Source organism: Papilio polytes, unplaced genomic scaffold, assembly GCF_000836215.1.
Source record: "Papilio polytes unplaced genomic scaffold, Ppol_1.0 DF823957.1, whole genome shotgun sequence".
In the NCBI taxonomy this organism is placed as follows: domain Eukaryota; kingdom Metazoa; phylum Arthropoda; class Insecta; order Lepidoptera; family Papilionidae; genus Papilio; species Papilio polytes.
In genome coordinates this window covers 60,888-83,647 of record NW_013525247.1, presented here as the reverse complement: position 1 = coordinate 83,647, position 22,760 = coordinate 60,888, and the positions used below count along the sequence as shown (strand labels likewise).

Sequence of the window (22,760 nt, the reverse complement as noted above, 5' to 3'; positions counted from 1 at the left end):
TATTGCCATTTATAAACCTAGTTATTGCTTACTTAATAATACTTTTAGTAATGTTACCGGGTAAACTGTCATTAGAAGTCATTGATAGATAAAAATATTATAAAAGGGTTACTTATACTTAACAATGTTTCTATTACAATTTTTGGTTCCAAAACGGTAGGTAGCATAATCAAAAAAATACCATGGAAGTCACCGGCCAACATACGCCAGAGAATCGAAAATTAAAAATTAATATAAAAAACTACGAACATGGCCATTACAAATGGTAGCTCCGCTCCTTATTCTCTAGATAGCCTAACAACTGCGACATAAAGAAGCTTATTATGGATATAAAAGTATATCCCACTCTGTAACATGTGTTCAACTCATTAATACCTGCTGAGTACATTTCACGTATGAATTGTTTTCATTATGTAACCGTGGGTTTACACTGCTGAAACAATTGTACCATAGCATACCCATCTCTGCCATGAGGTTGAGAGAAATGGCAGTTGTTATGCAGCTGATCCAAGCAACACCCACGGTAATCACGTTCAATACAATTGATGGGACCTACTTTTATGAATTGGAAAAAAAAAGGTTGCGAAAATCCCTTTTAAGCCTTAAGTTGGTACTCATAATATTTTCTTTTATTACTCGAGTGTTGTGATTTTTCCCTGAACATTTTATTAGGGTGAGCATTTTCCTGTGTGTCCATTGATTTGTTTACGATTGGGTATTATTGAAAACAGTGTATGTCCAAACAATACGATTTGCGTATTAATGGATCCCTATAAATTAGTATAATTATTATATAATGATCATTAATAATTCAAATTATTACCTACTACCACGCTACCATAAATAACTTTATTTATATAAGCACTAGCTGTTGCCCGCGACTTCGTCTGCGTGAAATTTGAAATCTTACGACTTTTCTATAGAACTTATTGAAATCTACAATACTTTCATACATCATTTTTATATATCTCTAACGGTTTAGGCAGTGAAAGCGGAGGAAAGTAAAAGTATTGTTTATTAATAGTTCCTCGACATTAGTAATAATGCAATATAGCCAGTGTTACTCACAAATATTTTTTTTCTAATGGTGAAATAATTTTTAAAATCAGCCGAATAGTTTTTGAGTTATTTCAATACATACAAAAATCTTTCCTCTTTGTAATATTAGTATAGTCTTAAGATGAACTTTATCTGACAGAACTTAACACCATTCCAATGCATCATACGGGCCCTAAGAAGTTGGTCGCCGTATAACCATGTCATCTGGGTTCTTGTCTAAAATAAATTAGAGCCAAAAATGATTAAATGTGGAAAGTAACTGAAACAAAAATTTGTGTAACTCGAAGAATAGTTGATAGATTTGTTGTATAAGCAAATTGGTTCATTGACAAGGTCAGCCATTGCCTAAATGCCACTCCCAGCAACATTAAACCTACACTCATTAACACTCCCGAATTTTTTATGACTAGCAAACAAGTACTATGTAAAACATAAGTATATTGGCAACTGTATCCTAAAGTAAAATTATGTACAAAATTACGAAAATAAGCTAATTTTTCAGGCTTGTAACGGTTAGGAATGAAATATGCTATATAAAAAGTTGTGGATTTTTCTTTAAAAACCTAAGGAGCAATTAAATTTGAAATAAAAGTTAATTTAATGAGACGAAGATGGACTGATGTTTGATAAACGGAAACCTCTAATTGATACCAGAATCTACTTAATGGATTATCAACCTTTTAAATCCTATAAATTTGCTATCCTACAACAATGAACAACGACAATTATAGATTTACGTCTAGGTCATAATTTTTTATCACTTTGAAAGCACGTTTAATTCACTTATGTGCTCCGGATTTCTATAGACATCTACTATATCTTTATTAAAAAAAATCACAATCGCATACCAACTGTGGCAATTTAAACTAAAAAAAATAACTGACTAACGTTAAAGGAATTTTATGAGGCCAATGTAAATAAATACAATTCTAATTTATTATATACTGTGTAGATTTTACTTTGGATACGTAATAATTTAAACGGTATTTTATGAAGTGCGAAGAGAACTATCTATAATCTGTACGTCGTCGCTGATATTATATTCGATGCCAATTCTTTTTTTTTTCGTCTCTTTTCTTTTTAAGTACAACTGAACATGTATTTCAAATTCATCTTTTTAACACTTAGACTATTTTATTAAATAGAACTTATCTGTACTATATTTGGCAAAGATCCTTGTCTTTATTTATATTAGAAGTGGATAATAAACAAACAAAATACACTAAAAACAAAACAAAATGCACTAAAAACAAAATACACCAAAAACAAAATATTCTCAAAAAAACAGTACACTAAAAAGTAACGAAATAATTCCTTGAAAATAGTATACCTACCTTATTGTAACTGTTATGTCTATATTGTACAATTATTTTTACTTTGATGTCGGTGTCAGCCAAGGTATCCAGAGATATTTTTACGTAAGGGTTTCCACATTTTTACCATAACAATTGACAATTGAAAGTATAGTAACGATTAAGTAATGAATCTAAATTGACTGACACCGACTTCAAAGTAAAAATAATTGTACAATATAGACATAACAGTTACAATAAGGTAGGTTTACTATTTTCAAGGAATTATTTCGTTACTTTTTAATGTACTGTTTTTTTGAGAATATTTTGTTTTGTTTTTAGTGCATTTTGTTTTGTTTTTAGTGTATTTTGTTTGGAAGTCGGTTTTGTTTTTTTATTAAAAAGTTTATTTATTTCTTGATTTTTAGTGAATCTAAACATTGCAGTATGATAATCACTAGCTTTCAAACAAAGAATGAGTTATCTAAATCGATTATATGAGAAATTAAGTAAAGATCTAATACATCGTTGCGATCATTCACTCATAATTCTGTCCAGCCACGCGCCGCTGTTGCCCGTGCGTTTTAATATTTTGATAACTTCTAGAATCTTTGTCAGAATTACATACTGTAAAAGGCAATTATGATCTACATTTAATACTCTATCGTGAAAACATATTTATTTGGATAAGGATTCATACCAAATAAGAATAAAAGCGTTTTAAGTGAAGTCGATTGCATTTATTTGACGGTTTTCGCGAAACAAACGGTTATTGTGCGACAACCTTAATAGATAGATATATGCTATTGCGGACTTTTATTTAGCAAATTTAATGGGCTACAATTCTTCCATACATCATTTTTATGTAAGTCTTATAGTTTAGGCTACGTAAGCAAAGAAAGGAAAAATGACCCGAAATTTCGTCGCGCGATTTTGAGCTAAACTATTTAACTACGTCGTAGTCTTAGACTCCAAAAATTAAAAAAAAAAAATGGGACCCACCTGCAAGCATTACCTTTCGGATAAAAAAAGAATTATCCAAATCGGTCCACTAGCGGCGGAGTTATGCCGTAAAACACATAAAAAAAAATAAAAAAAAAACATATCGTCGAATTGAATACCTCCTTCTTTTGGGAAGTCGGTCAAAAAGATGACAATACTTACTTGAGAAGGCAATACCTTTATAACTTATTTTCTTACAAGGAACGCTAAAACGGTAACAGAATAAGAACTTCTCTAGTTACGGATTAATACTGTTAGGGTTGCAGTTAAAATATTATATCAAAAATATGTAGTCGTAGTAAATCGTTGCGTTAACTATCAAACTTATGTAGTTGTACTATATAGTAGTATAATAGTATCAAAAATGTACGCATTTTTCGTACTGCTACACCACCAGTTGCGTAGGAAGCCCACTTCCGACACTATAATTTCATGTATGTATATTTTAACGCAGTCAATGTATATTTTATTCCGGCAAGATTGTACATAAATCCACGAATTGCTTATAAGCTTTTACCAAATTTCTACACACCGGATATTATTTTAGTGTAACTCAGTGTATATCAACGTTTACTTTTAATAGTGTTTTACTTTCACATCTGGAATTAATAATAATAAAATAAGACAGATTAATACCAAAGTACTTTGCAGAGTAAAAATGCTACATTTAATTCGTGAAACACCGCAAATCCTGCACAGGATTCTTTCACCCTCAATCAGGAATTGGCAGATCTACAGACGGATGTTTCTGAGTAGTCAAAATCTATTTAATACCATAATGTGAATGAGAGACAGAACATTCTCGTATTCAAGTACGAGTAGCGCACAGCTACGTCGATCATAACCACAAATCTTTATTATTATGTGAAATGCTACAAAATTCTAATGAAAACCTTTCAAATGTTACAAAAACAACTGTATAAACTTTACACAATAATACTCTCCGATAATGATTTTTTTCCAAGCAAATGGTTCGCTCTTATTACATTAACATTTTCTTACAATATTAGATTATTTTATTACACCTTTTAGAAGATGAGTTTTTTAAAACACTCCACGTCTAAAATATCTTTACAAGTTAATGAGAATCTCATATGTTTTATACCATACAAAGGAGTTTATTTTTTCAAAGGACAAAGTTATTTAGGTATTTTATCGGTAGTCCGATCGGCCCAACGGGAAACAACCAAAATCTTTTTAGTGTTAAAAAATAGGCTGTATATTACCGTAACAATTGTATTTCAATTGTTTTAAAAATGCCAAAATATTGAAATGAGTTTAAAATCTCCTAACATGATAACTCCTATGTTATTTAAGACCAGTATACAATTTCCAATTAACTCCCTAACAGTCTTGTTATTATGATATAATCCTGTAATCCTATTTTAATTGCTCGCTAATTTATTGAATTTTTTAAAGGATTAGCCCTCACTGGAGATTATTGTCTTAAGAGTTTCGCAGGAATAAAAGATTTAATATTTTATTATACAATTTTAATTATTTATCTGAACTGAAAATCTATCCAGTGTAGAGTAGCTCATAAAGAATATGTCCTTTTTTACCATCCGGAGCCCCTTCCCTCTACGATGGAGCTGTTAAAAATCCTCTGATTGAAAAGACTATCTAAACGTGAAATAGTGTCTAAGAAAAGTAATAAAAAATTAAACTTTCAAAACGATATTTCAAAATGAGTTTAATTAAACCTAACAATACGATAATGCGTGCGCACACCCGAAACATAACTATCGCACAATTGTTTAGTCTCGCTTTGATTGCTATGAGCTTATATGGAGATGTACACACATCTGAATTTTTAGTTGTACAAACAATCGACAATCGTACAACAGTTGCGCAATAGTCTTGTTAAAAGTGTGCGCTCGCTCTTAAAACTAAGTGGACGTATTCTCCTTGATTTTAATTTTAAAATATTGCTTCATAAACTAATATTCATTGGCACTTATCCGGATTCAAATTCAAATCTCCGTCTGCATTGATAACTAAGGCGTGCTACCATCGCACGGAAATAGTGATTAGATACAGCGAATTTCAAAATATTTATGTGTTTATATCATTAATGCAGGATGAGCCATGCGATACGCGAATAAACACAGGAAGCTGACATGTTATAATCAATAAGCAACGAAATGTTGAAATGTTTGCAACATACAAAATATTCAAGCCCTTCCATTGAAGTTATATCATTATATAATAGGCTTTCATTGCGCTGTTGCATACCCAGTCGACAGTTAGAGTAATTCCTTCTTCTATACATTAATATTTTAATAGGCTAAAATCAATACAGTTATACTGTCTGTACAGTGCGAATATCCTATCAGGACCGATAGGTAATTTATGTAATTTTCTCTTACTAAATTTATATACTATATTTTTCAAGAATTTAATATGATAATAGCGTCTTTTTTAGGGTCAGACTTTGTAGGACCATATTATCCAGCTTAGATAGCTTGATAAGTGAAAATAAAACGTTAATTTTTTTTTTACAGTTTCACATTTGCTCAATACTAATCCGGCAAAACGGGCGCAAAACTGTCGGCGTCTAAGGAGAAAGATGAATTGCTGCGGCTCTACCGGGCCTGCGTTCAGAAGTTCGCGGACTTCGCCTACAAGGCGGGTAAGTGACATTATTTTAGGTACAATATGTGGTAGTTAGCTGTCCTGGAGTCAACACAAACTCTCGGTCACTTATTACCTATATAAACAAAGACCTGAAGAAAACAAGAGGAGCAATTAATACTGATGTTGCTTTCACGCCAAGTTAAACTAATTAATTGGATTACAGTCGTAAACAAAAAAATGTAAGACGCTTATTATTTTGTATAACAAGCAGTAAGAAATATTTTATTATTTCGTAATATCGACATCGAAGTACCAATTAATTAGAGGAGCCAATTTCCGGCAAAGTGATACGATACCTTTAACAATGTTATTGTTAACACTATTCGATTTGTATTATATTCTTACAATCTGTATTAATTGTCAAGATAACAGAGTAAATTATATTGATTTAGTTTAAACTTTTTCTTTCCATTATAGTGATTTGAAAAGCGGGTTTTAGTTTATATCTACACACAATAATTTATACTACTGTAGATTACCGATGACGCAGAAATATTAAAAATAGCTGAGCCAAAATCTCAAAAATGTACATTACATTTATAAACATAAATAGATTTCGTTACATTGTTTGAAACACTGAGGTACAATATTATCTAAATCGAACTGTGAATCATAACAGAACATTGTTAATGTAAGCCCAATGATTTATTTTTTATCTCATGTATATGCTGTGATAAGAAAGTACCAAACTTAATCACCATCTATATGTCTCCACCGAGGGACTAGTTACCCTAAGTTAGAGGTGACTAATATAGTTTCAACTTTATTTGTGGCTTAAATAACAGATACAATCTTTGTGTGAGAAAATAAAGTCCTTACTATAAACCTATTACGGGATTCATTTAGTGTATCCATCTAACTAAAGATGACATATTAAGCTTGCTTCTTTAATGTTGGCAGCTTGTAATTATGGTCCCCTTCCCACATTAAGGTTTCTTTTCAATTTATATACCCCTAAGTTGAAAGTATATAGCCTAAAGTGTGACGTAAGTGTAGGGCTTTTTATTAAAGAAGGAATTATTCAAAAACATGCTGTGATTGCTGACATCTTACTCAACAAAGTCGTGTGTGTTTACGCTTTATTATATTCGTATAGATGTATAGGAAATAATACTTTATATGATCACAAAAACACTGTTTGAAAGTTATACAAATAAGTAATCTCATTATAACTTCTTAGTTCTTAAATAGTTGGAAAACATTTAGAATAGCTCTCAATGGAAAAGAAGTGTTTGGTAAAGTTGTAGTTAGGAGAGCATGTAAAGCCCTCCGGATAAAACATGTCTAAAATATTATTTCTCATTTTATTCATAAACCATTACTTAGAAAATAAACTTGATATCAATCTGCATTTCTAAGATTCTCATATGAAATTGCTTGTTGCATAACTTTATACTATTCGTAAAAGCACTCAAAATAATCACGAGGAAAACGTTCGTAAGCACGGGACAAATTATTCGACATGTTTAAATGCACTTGAAACTGACTACTTCTCTTGCGTGGTTTGTGTATCCTAGAAAAGTGTTGTTAAAAAAAATAAGGACCTTAAATTGTTAGTAAGATAAAAACGTTTTGATACGTAGTTCAATGTTTTAATTTTATGTTTTTTGAAAGTAAACGTTGGTCAGTGGACAACTATAACTATTCCCAATTCTAATTAAAGTTCTAATAAAAACATTTAACCGATATTACAATAGACACGAATAAAAGGATACTTTCAATAAAATTGGCAAACATCCTTTTCCCCGCGGAATCTTCAAATACATCCTATCCAACGGCCACAAAAACGTTGTCAAAGATGTTCAATTTATGATATCACTTATGTTTGCATCTGATGATGTGACCACTAGATGGATTAAAATTTTAATTAAAAACTAAAAAACTACGTTGCAGAAGTCTTTATCGGTCATCCTACACTAATCTTTTGCCATTTTAACCATTGAAAATGACACGCGTGTATTTTTATCCAACACGAGCTGTTGCCCGCGACTTCGTCCGCGTGGTATTAGAAAACATACGAACTATATAAATTACAAAAAGCTACGTATCCCTCGGGAACCGGACACTTCTTTTGGGATGAAGCTTATCTCATGTGTAATCCAGACTTTGTTTTATATCTGTGCCAAATTTCAATAAGATATGTTGAACCGTTGCAGAATAATCGAGTGAACATTAAAAAACTAAATTAATGAATGCCACGGGAACCGTAACTATTCCCGTGATAAAAAGTAGCCTATGTGTTCTTCCAGACTATGCTCCAAACCAAACCTGTGCTAAATTTCATGAAGATCCGTTCAGCCGTTTAGGCTACAAACGCTAACAAACATCCATCCATCCATCCATCCATCCATCCATCCATCTAAACTTTCGCATTTATAATATTAGTAAGATTTGTATGTAGTTCTCATCCGAAAGATCGCAAAATGGAATGTAAAGCTTATTATGAAAATATCTTATTTTCCGAGTCGACGGTATCCATTTGAAGATCAAAAGTCCTTCAAATCATTATTGAATGAATAATGAAATTGACTTACTCTTTTACTTATAATCAAAATAATTTATATTATTGTGAGTACCTACATATATAACGTTCATTTGATATATTACGAGTATAACGTGGCACTATAGTATATAGAATTAGTTGTTTGTTTTAACGTGGTATGAAGGGAATACGTACATATGTGAATGTGGACAAGGTAAGAGAAGTGTGTGTGAGAAATGACCATCCGTATTCTCTACATACCCCTGTTGGACACTGGTGGGAAGTTACTGCCTGAAGTCTAAACTAAAATAAATATTTTAAAGAAATTATCACAAAAAAATGGCTAAAGATTAGCTTTGTCTAAATGTTTAGGAGTCGATTCTTTGGATATTTATGTCTTGGCCCAAATAAGTTACATACACAAAGGATTTTACAATTTATCTAAACGAACAGATTTGTACTCGTATATATAAAGCTATGTAATAATTATATGCTTTGTAATCGTAATAAGAAATTAAATAACACATTCACAATAAGATACAAGTAATATAGGATTTTCACTTAGCTTTCCAATTTTTATATCTTGAGCCTACCTATATTTATTCACGCATAGGTATCCATCGTAAATATAATCTATATCTCAATGAAAAATTTCATGAGATAAAAATAAACATGCGTTCCCATAAATTACGAAACTGTACTTAGTATTTATAATACGTATGGCTATATATATACAAGCGTTAAATTTGTAACATTCAAACTTTGCCGCGGACTCACTGAAACCACAACGTTATAAAGATCATGTTTATAACAACATCGCTTCAATACATATCATACTTTAAGAAGTTTGAGCTCTGTCTATGGTAGGTTTAAGGTTGGATTTTTAATGCTTCTTGTAACATGTTAAAGACTTGGAAGTAACTGGCAGTGTGTTTTTTAAATAAATTTATGAACGTTGCTTTATAATTTGGAAAAAAATGTCACTGTTGGGAAACTAAGTTGTGCATCGCAGTAGTAAGAATTGCATCGTGCAAAACATTGCAATTCTTAGAAGCTATGGTATAAGTATTCGCGTTTTAAGCAATTGTTGTTGTGGATGTAATTAGGTCGTGAGTCGTTTATTTGTTGCTTGATGTTGAAAATGTTAAACGAAAGGGACAAAATATTTTCCCTTAATTAATACAGGTAAAGATTTAAAAAATAACATTTTTGGAATTAACACAATTTTGTCACCGGTCGCCCTGCTTGCGACACATCGTCGGTCGAAAAAAATAAAAACTATTGTTTACAGTTGACATTTATGTCTATTGGTATCTATGCAAATACGACGCTTTTGATTGTGATAGTTAAAATAGTAAGAAGTAAATTTTTAACTTGGTTATATCAAGAAAAATAAGTAAAATATTACATGTGGCAAAAGGTAAGTATAGGCAAAATTCATATATCAGACCCAGTTCGTATATTTTTGAAAACTGTCAAAATCTTGATCTGTTATATCAAGATTATAATAATTTATCGATTTCATCATCATCAACCTGCCCTTTTCCCTGTGATGTGATTAGTTATTGGTTCAGTTTATTCAATAATTTATTACTTTGTAGTTATCTTGAGCTATGGGTGAAGAGGAAGTAGCGACTCTCGAGGGTCAGTTTTACGAATTCTCGCGTTTGTTCGACAACAAAAGAGATGGTCTCACCATCACACTGTACAGGTTCGACTACTGGTTGAGACAGACGAAATTGCTAGACGATAGGAAAGTCACTATGACTGATACTGGAATATTATTTAATAAGTATAAGTAAGTATATTGAACGATATTTGTTCAACAGCCTGAAGAAAGAATAAATAGTGTCTTTTTTCATTTTTTTCCCTTCCATTAGTCTTCTTCGTGATTGATCCCTTCTTTTATATCCTTCTCTCCTAAACGACAGAAAGGAAAAGAAGAATCTAAAAGAAAGTAGAATAGTCCAAACTTACCTTCTGTCCTCTAGCACATGGTCTTGTAATATTAACCGGCTTCCTTCGAGTTAGTTTTACTACTATTATTGCTGCCAGAAATACATAATATGTATTTTTTGTCTAAATAATAGAACGCGTCTATAGTTTTACAACTTTTATTGTATTATGAAATGTTTTTATTTTGCAGTAAGACAGAATTGAACTGGGATGAATGGTCGGAGTTTCTTGAAGATCTGTGTGAACTGAAAGAAATGGATTTGGAAAAAACTAAAGAAACGCTAACTAACTGTGGACTTCCAGGTCAAACACCAGTTAATGTGCCCCAATATAGAGACTTCTTCTTAACGTATAAACCGAGGGAAAAGATGATTTTAGGTTGAAACTATACTCTAAGACATTTTACCTTAATTTTTATTTTACTAAGAAATAAAACTTAATATTAAATCAATTCCTTTTATTTAACCATTAAATTCCATTACGATTTACTTTATTTAAAACGAGTTTTGTATCCAGTTGCTGGGAGCTGAGTGCAACGACAATTTGCACATCGTATAATTTGTTTAATTTCTTACTAAATTATGTAACTATTAGTATTTTGCGAAAGTTTAGTTAAATGGATGAATGTTTGTTAGAGTTTACCACCATAACAATACGTGAAGGCTTACTTACTTTACAACTTCCATGTGGACGAAGTCACGGGCGAAAGCTAGTCATACATATAAATAATAATTTCGCGTAAATTTGTCACATCTGCGCTTGTAACTGATCTATTCTGTTTGGTATCAGTTTTTTTGGTAACTATGCGACGAGATTTATTATGTCAAACAGTGATAAAATACCAGACACTTCACTCCACTATCAACAATATTTTTAACATTTTACAATATTTTTAACCATTGCATTTAGATCCAGTTGCTATATATTTTGAATACTCGAAATTGTGAACTTCCTTATCCCTTTTATTTATTATTTTCGATAGCAGGTACTTAAAATTTATTTTGAAGTTTTGTCAGACTTGATTTATGGGTGACGAAGAAGCGGCTACACTTGAGGGTCAGTTTTATGAGTTCGCACTACTGTTTGACCACAAAAGAAATGGTCTCACCATCACATTATACAGATTCGACTACTGGTTGAGACAGACGAAACTGCTAGACGATAGAAGAATCACAATGACTGATACTGGAATATCGTTTAATAAATTCAAGTAAGTAATTTAAGGGGAATTACCTGGAAGGTGATATTTCACTTCTCTATTAATTCACTCCTCTCCTTGTGATAATTCTGTAAACTGATGTTGCAGATTCTATTATTGTATTTACTTAAAATCACTCTGTTGTAGCAAAGCAGAATTGAATTGGGACGAATTTCTAGAATTTCTCGAAGATCTGTGTGAAATGAAAGACATGGATTTGGAGAAAATGAAGGAAACTTTAACTAATTGCGGACTCCCAGGACAAACACCGATTCTGGTTCCTCAATTCAGGGATTACTTCTTAACGTATAAACCAAAGGAAAAATCGGCATACTGAATTTATATAACTTATACTAGAGTTTTTATAATTTGTTTATTGGTTTAGAACTTCTTTAGATTTTAGAGAATAAAATTTATTAATAATTATATGATAATTTTAGATTTTTACTTGTTAGATATATATTACGGATGTATTTATTTACTTTATAGTTTGACGTTTTGATAAAATAATAAACGAAATAAAAAATAAGTTCTTTTATTCAACAATCGATTCCTAGTTTTCCATTAGATTTTATCCGTGTCAGCTTTCATACCCTACTTGCTGAGATTTTCTGACAGGCGTTGATGGAATGGCAACAAGAAAAATCATAGGATAATTTTTTTTGTTAGAAAAAATTTGGTAACAATGAAAAAATCTGTAATGTTTTAGAAATACATATTAATCGTATCTTTACTTGAGAACCTCTTCACGCTAAGTCGTCTGAACAAATAAAATTTTCTCATGAAAAGCAGCTTATCAGCTTATCGAAAGTTTGAACCAATAAATGTTGTTGCTTTTCTGATGTTATGAATCATATTGTACCCTGGAAAACAACAAACTCGATAATGTTGTGTTTCTATGTTGCCGCCAAAATCAGTTTCTTTTATAAACCACAAGCTGTTGCCCGCGACTTCATCCGCGTGGTATTAGAAAACATATGAACTATATAAATTACAAAAAGCTACGTATCCCTCGGGAACCGGACATTTCTCTGGGATGAAGTTTATCTCATGTGTAATCCAGACTTTGTTTTTTATCTGTGCCAAATGTCAATAAGATATGTTAAACCGTTGCAGAATGATCGAGTGAACATTAAAAAACTAAATTAATCAATCCCACGGGAACCGTAACTATTCCCGGGATAAAAAGTAGCCTATGCGTTCTTCCAGACTATACTCTAGACCTGTGCCAGATTTCATGGAGATCCGTTCAGCCGTTTAGGCTACAAACATCGATCCATCCATCCATCCATCTAAACTTTCGCATTTATAACATTAGTATTAGTAAGATTGTAACTACCAAAAAGTAGCAAAACGAAACCGTTGTTTTCTTTCATCAGTTGCGGAGTAGCCAATGAAACTTCTGAAGGGTTCAACTTCTGTACAAATGTTAAATGATTGTATGATAATTTCAGAAACGACGTACTGCAATGCAACATACGACAAGTTCCTGTGCTGGCCACCAACGCCCGCGGGTGATGTCGCCACACAAAACTGCCCACCAGCAAGACTTAGCGACACATCACGTAAGTATATTGTACTTCATTGTAATATCATTATTTTTTGATAGACAAAGTGTTGGCCGTGCACGATTTGTATCTATTTGTCGGATAAATTATTCATTTGGTGTCCAAAGAGTTTGTGGTCGTTCGTCGCATGTCTGTAGAATCACGCACCGTGAAAAGCAACCATCATCAACATTTTTAATTTTCCTTTGTTGTCGATTTTTAAACTTTAACATATTTGTTTCAGGTTTTGCATTTCGTCGGTGCGGTGACTCCGGCCTCTGGCTAGGTCGACGGCCGAACGAGAGCAGCGTCATCGGATGGACAAACTACACGCCGTGTTTCCCGCCAGAAGTTCAGACGCTCTTCGGTAAAGTTTATGACGTCGAAAAGGAAGCACAGGTCGGTAGTTAGATTATTTTAAGCACACGTCATAAATAACTTTAAAAAAAAATTAATATGTTTTTGGCAAAGTAGTAAGTAGATGTTTAGATCTACGTTATTTGCAATGCGTAACAATCAATCATCATCAGAAAATTTATTGTCGGTTAAATATATTTATTCAAATGTATAAATTTATTAAGGACACCAGCTGTCTTGAGTCTGGTTTTCAGAAATTTATGAATGTAATTTATTTATATAAATAGCTATAGAATAAATTTATATTGAACATCTTGCATCTTCGGTTCAACGTATCTTGTATTTATCGAGTTATATTTAACTCTCTAATGGCCGTGGGTAAATTGCTTTGAGACTTTTGGAAACTAGTAATTGCGCAGTTGAAACATCTGACACGGCTTTGCTGAAGTCACAGCTTCAAAGGAAATGCAGGATACATCGAATATGGAATTGATGCTCTTAATGGTAAATTAGATACGAAGTGAGATGATGTTTCTAATTCTGTCTCTCATAGTACATGTCCAACATCAGTTTAACTTTTTTTATTAAATCAATTTATTACAAAGATGCGTATTAAATATCTTAAGAAAAGAATCTTCAGCCATATTTGATATCATAAGCATCTTAGAATTTATAACTTGAAATATTTGGGGGTAATATCAAAATTAATGAAAATACCTTTCCATCCTATCCAGATATTTTTTGTACGGTTAATTAATTAATATGGTAAATGTCCTTCCCTTTATTTCAAGGCTTGTATATCGTATGATACAAAACAAATGTATACTGTCATTCAACCTGTATGGCGGATCGCTTCGACCTGGCAACTACGACACATTTCCATTTCATGCTGTTTTGACGTAAAAAGATGCGAGATCGTGGCACTCCCCTTAACTCACAACATGCTAACCCTTCAGTGAAGACGAGCGTTCCTAGATAACAAGCCACCATAAACATTGAATCTTACAATACCCCTTATTGTTTCAGTTAAAATTCGAGATAGCTCAGCGAACAAGGTATATGGAGATAGCAGGATTTAGCATTTCGATGTTGGCTTTGATCATATCTCTGATCATATTCTCTTACTACAGGTAAATTTATTTTAAAAAATAACTAATCGAATACATGTTCTAAGTAAATTCCAAGCAAAATGCGAATACAAAATAACGTGCTACGCGTTAATACTTCTATTGGGAACATATGATAAATTAATAAATTCCTATCGGTCTAGAATCTATACCGAATAGCTATAAAGTTGATTTAGTAAATAAAGGTTTTAAATCATTAAGGAGCCGTTGCCTTTTGCCATCACTGGTTGTAAAAAGTATGCGAAAAGAAAAATCATAATATAATATAATATACGATAGCGCAATTTTTCGTCTTATGAAACTTTATTTATGTTAACAGTTCTACACCACAATTTTTCTATGAATCACTGACAGGAGTCGTTGGCGACTTACAAACCAATTATTACAAGTAAACCTATATGTATTCTTTGCTTCAGGTCTTTACGTAACAATAGAACCAGAATCCACAAATCCTTGTTCTGCGCGATGTTGGTGCAAGTCATCATAAGACTGACGGTCTACATCGACCAAGCGCTCATCAGGAGTCCAATGGGCGACCACTCAACCTACGGAAACTTCACTATTAAGGGGATAGATAATATGGTAAAAACTAACCTCAAAGAAGCGTAGTTAGGACTTAAGAACACTGCTTGCATGACAGCTGCTCAATAACGTCATAGATTACGACTACTCTTAATATGCATTCCGTGGGATTGTTAGGGAGGTTAGGGGAGAAGCGCAGTTGTGCCCCCATAGAGTGTAGAAAAATGTAAAATAGATATAAAAACTACTTCGTATAAGACCTAGGTTATTGACTGGCGACGCGCTTACTATTTACCTTTTTTTACGTTTTTAATTTGTAGTTTTGCCGTAAAAATCCTTAATATGTATAATTATAAGCACAGCGATAACAATGCATTTGATATAAAAATATAACGCAAATTTGTATGTATAGAAATAAAAAAAATACATGAAATGAAATGTTTTGTCGTTAATAATTCAACGACCTTAGAAATTAAAGGTTAGTACAAACATATTTTAAGAACACTTGTATTTTTCAAGGACACTTTAAAATCCTTGAAAGTGTAAACTGCCCACAAGGCAATTTCTTATCCGACGAATACTTGGATCATTTGAGACTGCATCTACCTAATTATGGTTCTTTTTTATTAATAGTACGAACTAGTAGCATTAAACTATTTATTTAAATTGTGCGAAAGACTAAGCTTGAGCGTTAATTATTAAAATTGCTAATGCGAAATTTATTCTCTTTATTTTTTTTAAATGCTTTTCCTGTTTGCTTTGATAGTCTGATTTTAAAATTTCCCTTGGTGTAATCGCTGGCGACATTTTATATACCATATACATATAGTGATTTGTTGATTTTTTTATTTCAGCCATACCTCTGCGAATCATCGTACGTTCTTCTGGAATATGCTATAACGGTGATGTTTATGTGGATGTTTATCGAAGGCTTGTACTTACACAATGTGGTAACTGCGAACGCTCTCAGGGAGAGAATATCGTACCTCTTATATTATGCCACGGGATGGGGGATACCGTTTGTTGTCACCGCGATCTGGGCCACCATGACAGCTTTGCATTACCAACGGGAGAGATTAGAGACGTAAGTGTGGTATAATTTTACTTACTTACTCATTGTAATAAATCTAGTGAGCTTTTTCGAAACTATATCGATCTAAAAGAGTTAAAGTCGGACAAAACATTACCCAGAAAATAGTCTTAAAGAAAATCGGTTGATCCTTTTAAATTATAGGAAAATATATTATGGCCAACTGTAGTGAGTTCTTGTTTCTGCCGACAACCAAATTTTAAGATAGATTAAATCGGACTGATCTCTTATATTTATTCCATATTACACTTATCGTATCCGGCCATACTCATCAAAATGTCGTAAAAACCTAAACAAAGTCGGCGTCAATCGACAGGCAATAGTTAACGTTCAGACCGCTGGCCGGCGGCGCGGCGGCGCGGCGTATCTATTTAGACTGGCGTGATTCAACTCTCAGAGCTATCCGCATCAATGTGTTTACATTTCACAGGTGTTGGTATGGATACAATTTCAGCCCACTCTACTGGATCGTCCAAGGACCTCGACTGGCCGTCATAATGGTAAGCAAATGTTTATAACTGTAGGTTTTAACTATCAAAGAATTTATATAAAATATCCTTCCACATGTTCTCTTTGAAAAAACACAGACAACAGGTGAATACAAATGTCATGCCAGAAACAAACTATCTGATGTCCTTTAAAGGAGATTGAAGTGCATTCGCTTCAATATCCTTCGAGAGATAAATACAATATGAACGAAGTAATTTAAAACGCAAATTAGAGTATGTTACTATATAAAAAAGAGCTTAAAACCTGTCCCTTTTGCTAACAGCGGATCAGAATTCCTAACCGACAATAACTAAGTACATATATGTAGCAGACATTTTTGACGCACACCTTTCATTGCTTTTTAATTATAAGAATCAATGAAAACTGTATTCTATTTTGTTAATAAAGCCCGTGTGAAGCGAGTTGGATAACTAATAAAAGATACTAGTAAAATTTGTGTGCGTTTACACACGTGTTTGAGAGCTCTTGATAAACGATGGAAGTTTTCCGATACATGCGCTAAATCTCGAAGTAGTAATTTATACGAAGCATTATATTAACATAAATAATTGTATTTATTTCGAGTAATAAATAACACAAGTACATAATAGTGAATGAGTCACTCGTTGTGGATATATTGATACTTTCTTTATTTAGTAGCGAAAGTTTATTTCCCGATATTTTAATGTGTTAGGTTATCGGATGTTTACAATTATGCTATTATGTTATGTTAACGCTTTATTATATTACTATAGATAGATAGATAATAGATAAGTCGCACGTGTAGACGGGAGATTGTGATCATAGCGATATTGGATGTTGGTTCATTAAAATATGGTAATTCTCGATAATGTAGACTTTAAGTTTATGTTGTCAAAGTACACATTTTATAAGATGTTCTACTGCTTTATGTAGTAGTTATTAAGCTTGTTTTAAAATCAACTACTTCATAGAAAGTTAAGAAGGTTTTAGCAACTGATCGATACAGATCCAAACTGATTATTTTCATAATTTATTTTCAGATAAACCTAATATTTCTTTTGAACATCATGAGAGTTTTGATCGTCAAACTCCGCCAGTCTCAGAGTACAGAAATGGAGAAAGTCAGGTAAAAATATCATGCAATACATATACAAACCTCGTCGTCAAAAGACAAAGTTATAACTATCTAGCTTTCGCTCGTGACTTCGCCCACGTGAAATTTAAAAAAAAGTAAATACATACATACCATAGCTTTTTAATGGTGCAAGTATTTTTGAAATCGGTACAGCTGTTTTTGAGTTACTTCAATATATATACAAAAATCTAAAAATGCGAATCTTTCCTCTTTACAGTTATTTGGTATAGAAGTATAGACTTATATAGACCTATGGAAATTAGTTTGCTAAATCCGAGTTATTGATTATTATGACTTGTTTTAATTTCAGGAAAGCTGTTCGAGCGGCGCTTGTTCTTTTACCACTTTTGGGGATCACGAACATCTTGAACTTGATAGAAGCGCCGCTGGACAGCGGAGTCTGGATGTTTGGGCTATGGAGCTACAGTACGCATTTCCTTCGATCATTCCAGGGCTTCTTTATTGCTCTTATCTACTGCTTCTTGAACGGAGAGGTAAATAAAAATACTAGTACTACGCGCCGACCAAATGATTGTACATCATATGTTACTATATTGTAGAAAGATATTTAGAACAACAAAACATATAAGTTTACTCACCTGTAGACAGTGAAATGTATTAAACATTTAAAATAAAAAAAAACCTATAAGAGCGGGCGCACACCTTTGTATAAACAATCGCACAACTGTTGTGCGACTGTCGATTGTTTCCCAACCAATTCAACTGTTTAGTTGCACAACTTAAAATCGCGTAATGTGGCACCTCCATAAACTCATAGGAATCAAACCGCGACTGAATAGTTGTGCGACATTTTAATCAAATATGTGCGCGCGCTCTTATAACGAGGAAAAATGTAATTGTTTGCATTGAGTATGTTCCAAAACTTCTGAACCGATTTCACTATTCTTTAAAAAGCTACATCATCACTGAGTAACATAGGCTATATTTTACATCAAGACGAAGGCTATGGATATAACAGAAATGATATGAGACTATTCATTACCATACAAAAGTAGGTAAGGCGGATAGCTATTTATAATAAGAACTAAAAGCTAAAGAAATGATTATAGTATAGCCTTTATAATATTGAATCCACATCAAGAAGGTCACGATATTGACTGAAATCAATATATCGAGTGCGTCCGAAATGTGTTTTAGACCACTCAAGTCGTGGTAAACATACGCATCGATTACGTGATGTCATATTTGCCAACCAGATTCAATTCTATTATGAATATACCTATATTGTGATCGAAAACTCTAACTCACAGAATGTGATATAACACACATTGTCTTTTCAATAGTATAGATTTATTTATGTACTCGTATTTGCATTACAAAAATGCTAATAAAAATTCCCACGTTTAAGTGTTGGAGGATATTTCGATTGACTTCACTCACTTCACTTGAAATTGCTGTCATATATAAACTAAAAACTTTACATACTTACATGACTATTAACTACTTAAAAGAGCCACGATATACACATTCAAAATGAATTTAACAACATTTTTCAAAACAAATTGTGTCACGATGACCTTGGCTTGTCTTTTGTCTGCCACCCGCCGTTGTCATTATGTTTGGAACAGGCTAGAGGACAGCTCTCGACTCGAGTACCCTAACGATGGCACCCACTCACCTGAACGCAACTCGGTATGCTTTCACTTATCTAGTCAACATCGCTTTCGCTAACAAATTAAACTACATCAAAATATGACATGTAGGTTAGGTTCGATTAGTTCAGGATACAGAGATTTAGGGCTATCAGTTTGTAAAGGTATTTTTTTTTTATTTCATTAAAGTCAGGCATTTTTGCTTAAAATGTTAAGAAATCTCAAGAAATCAATCGTAATGCAGTATGGAAATTTCTATTTGTTCAAAGGTTCGTACGGTGTTGAAGAAACAATACGAAGATTACATGACCATGCGAGGAGGTCCCCGGCCTGCCCGTGTCTCCAGCTCTGCTGAGAGATCCCGTAAAGAGTAAGTACTTGCAATATTTATAAATAACCTGATTCATTAGCAATCTTTTTAACCAAAGAAGAGTAAATATGGTCTGTGATTTATTTATTTATCTTGTACAAGATGACAAAAATAGTAATACGTAATAGACAAAATCCTACTCAGAGTAGTTAAACTTTCATCAATTGAATTAATTTAACTAGATTTTAACAACCCCAACTGTTATACAATAATGTCTATTATTCACAGAAAATTTAGCGAAAATAGTACACCGCGTTTAACGAAATGTACAGTAATTTCCTACGCACGATAATCGCAATTTTAAAATTACAGGAGTAAAATTGAAGGCGAAACTTCTTCGTGGGTTCAAATGAGAAAATTGAAGTGGAAACGAAGCTCGGCGAAAGATAACAAAGAGATATCAGTTACCGAAATGGGACCAGAAATTAATCAAGAGTAAGTATCTTACTATGTTAATATTATAAATGCGAAAGACTAGGTGGATGGATGGAAGAACACAAAATGACTTTTTTTTAATTCCACGCGGACGGAGACGCGGGCGAAAGCTAGTTTCGAAATGAAAGTCTGGATTTATTGGACACGCCATGTCTTTCCAGATTTAATCGTAATGAATTTATGTAAATTTACTATCCCGACGTTTAGTTCTGGGATGAATATAAAAAATAAAATTATCCATCGAAAAGTATTTACATATATTGCTTTCAGGAAAGTAAAGAAAATTGAACTTACGCCCGTCGTCCCGGAGAACTTGGAAACTGGCGAAACTATAGTAAACAATAAACTGACAACGGTTGCTGAAATCAACTACACTAGATAAATCGTGAGTTAAATGAATCTATACTAATATAATAAAGCGTAAACATACACTTCTTTGTTGCCTAAGATGTCAGCAATCACAGGATGTTTTTGAATAATTCATTTTTTTTTAATGAAAAGCCGTACACTTACGTTACGCTTTAGGCTATATATTTTCACGCTATAAAACCTTCGGGGGTAAAGATTTTTGGATAAAAACCCTAATATGGGAAAGAGACCATAAGTTACTGCCAACATCAAGGAAGCAAGATTGCCAAGTTTTGTCATGTCATGTCTTTTGACAATTGCAATTGACACATGTAAACAATAAACTAATTTTATAAAATTTCAATTTTAATAATTGTTGGCGATGCAATAATCCTTTTTATATTTTTACTTTTAATCCTTTTTTTAAAATAAGAATGTTTATTTTTTTATTTATTCTTTTGTAAATATTTGAAGCATTATTGTTCGAGCAGATGTCTTACGATGCTAGGCTGAAATGTGTATATATTTTTATTAATTTGTAAATTTTATTAAAAGTTGTTTGGTTTATTTCTTATTATTTTACTCGCGCGTACCTTCTCTTACAAGATCGTCTTTTTCAATAATGAACGTTCAAATTGTGTATCCATGCTTAGCTTCTCCCCCCTCTCCCTTCCACTCAACTCTTTTTTGTTAATAAGTTTTAATTACTAACATTTTTCAGATGAAACCTGGCGAGATGTTCCACATCAAATGTTCCATTAAATTTAAATACAGACATGACGTCTACGTGCAGACTGCATAGTCATTCGCTTTAACGTTGTAGTTATTTTATTAGTAAGTTTATTTGGCTAATTGAAAGAATCGTTGAATGGTATCACTTAGTATGGATTTAGGATGATTTGATTTACACTATAGGACTGCTTAAGTAAACGACTCTGAGTGTAGCGATAAAACCATAGTACTCGACAAGAGACTCTTTGTTACAGCCTTTTTATTTTACTTAAACTTAGATTTTCTTATTCATGATTTTTCGCATTAAGGGAAAAATACGCTTTTAATGTATTAATCATATTTTATTAATGTAAGATTTTATATGTGTATTTACTTGACAATACATTTTCTTTATGTCATGCTATAGAAAGGGCAGACATGACAGGTCGTAAAACCAAGACTCTACAAGAATGTAACGGTAAAATTCAATTGTAGGAAACTTGAATCAACACATAGCTATCCCTTTCATTGTGTTTGACAAAACAGAGACTACAATATGTTAATACAAGTCACATCTAAACAATCATAGATTTACTTCAGATGCGCTACCGACTTTTCACACGTGGGCTGAAGTGTTTACACGAGGGCTTAACAGTGAGTAAGTAGTAATAAATTCCCACCAAAACAGACTAATAATTACATCATTGGTTTAAATTACATTACCGTTTCTACTGCCAAAATACCCCTGCAAAAATATTGTTTGCATTTTATTACGATATTATACTGATATTTGATAAGCGAGAATTTTGTATACTTGACATAAGTACATTATAATTAAGTAGAATAAGTTTTACTTCTTAATTCTAAGTTATTGTAACTTGATAATCCATTGCCACTAGTTCGATTAGGCAGAAGTGGCATACAAGTCGCAACGCTATTCGTTTAGTGAAAAAAGTTTTATTATGCTCTCTGTAGGCAGTTTTGTTTAATTCTACTTCGTTTCTGGGAGATATTGGCGTAGGTAAATTATCTGTATATTTCGTTTAATATATTAAAACGCTTAACGGGTTTTTGCTCCCTTTCTTCTAATGACAGCTTCGAGCTTTCTACTTTCGTGTTTATTTAAATGTTTTTTTTTTTTTACTTCAAGTATACAATTTATAAAAGTATATAGTTAAGAATTTGATGTATATTATGAATTTGTAATTTTACTGTCAATAAAATATAGATTGTCTATGTGTTTTATTTTGCATAATAATTACGAAAGTAACTCACAAATTTAAATTTTCCTGTTGCGGAAATTCAGTAGTTTATCTTTAAAAAAATAAAACCGACTTCCAAACAAAATACACGAAAAACAAAACAAAACAAAATACACCAAAAACAAAATATTCTCAAAAAAACAGTA

General features: G+C 32.5%; 3 protein-coding genes across 3 annotated transcripts; all 3 read left to right on the top strand.

Annotated features, from left to right (window-relative positions):
• Window positions 1–5,879: 5,879 nt before the first annotated feature.
• On the top strand, window positions 5,880–22,543 carry LOC106101764 (PDF receptor-like; the record flags this gene model as incomplete). Its single annotated transcript, XM_013281099.1, has 13 exons — window positions 5,880–5,985; window positions 13,081–13,191; window positions 13,418–13,572; window positions 14,557–14,660; window positions 15,074–15,239; window positions 16,034–16,263; window positions 16,700–16,769; window positions 17,781–17,866; window positions 18,186–18,369; window positions 19,758–19,858; window positions 20,171–20,293; window positions 20,564–20,678; window positions 21,363–22,543. Coding segments are annotated over 12 exons (1,548 nt in total), but the record flags the coding sequence as incomplete, so codon positions are not given.
• Window positions 9,758–10,869, top strand: LOC106101765 (TPPP family protein CG45057-like). The gene is made up of 3 exons (XM_013281100.1): window positions 9,758–9,892; window positions 10,074–10,270; window positions 10,619–10,869. The coding sequence occupies exons 2-3, from the start codon at window positions 10,086–10,088 to the stop codon at window positions 10,809–10,811; spliced, it is 378 nt and encodes a 125-aa protein (XP_013136554.1). The 5' UTR covers window positions 9,758–9,892; window positions 10,074–10,085; the 3' UTR covers window positions 10,812–10,869.
• Window positions 11,257–12,113, top strand: LOC106101766 (TPPP family protein CG45057-like). The gene is made up of 2 exons (XM_013281102.1): window positions 11,257–11,638; window positions 11,774–12,113. The coding sequence occupies exons 1-2, from the start codon at window positions 11,454–11,456 to the stop codon at window positions 11,961–11,963; spliced, it is 375 nt and encodes a 124-aa protein (XP_013136556.1). The 5' UTR covers window positions 11,257–11,453; the 3' UTR covers window positions 11,964–12,113.
• Window positions 22,544–22,760: the final 217 nt, after the last annotated feature.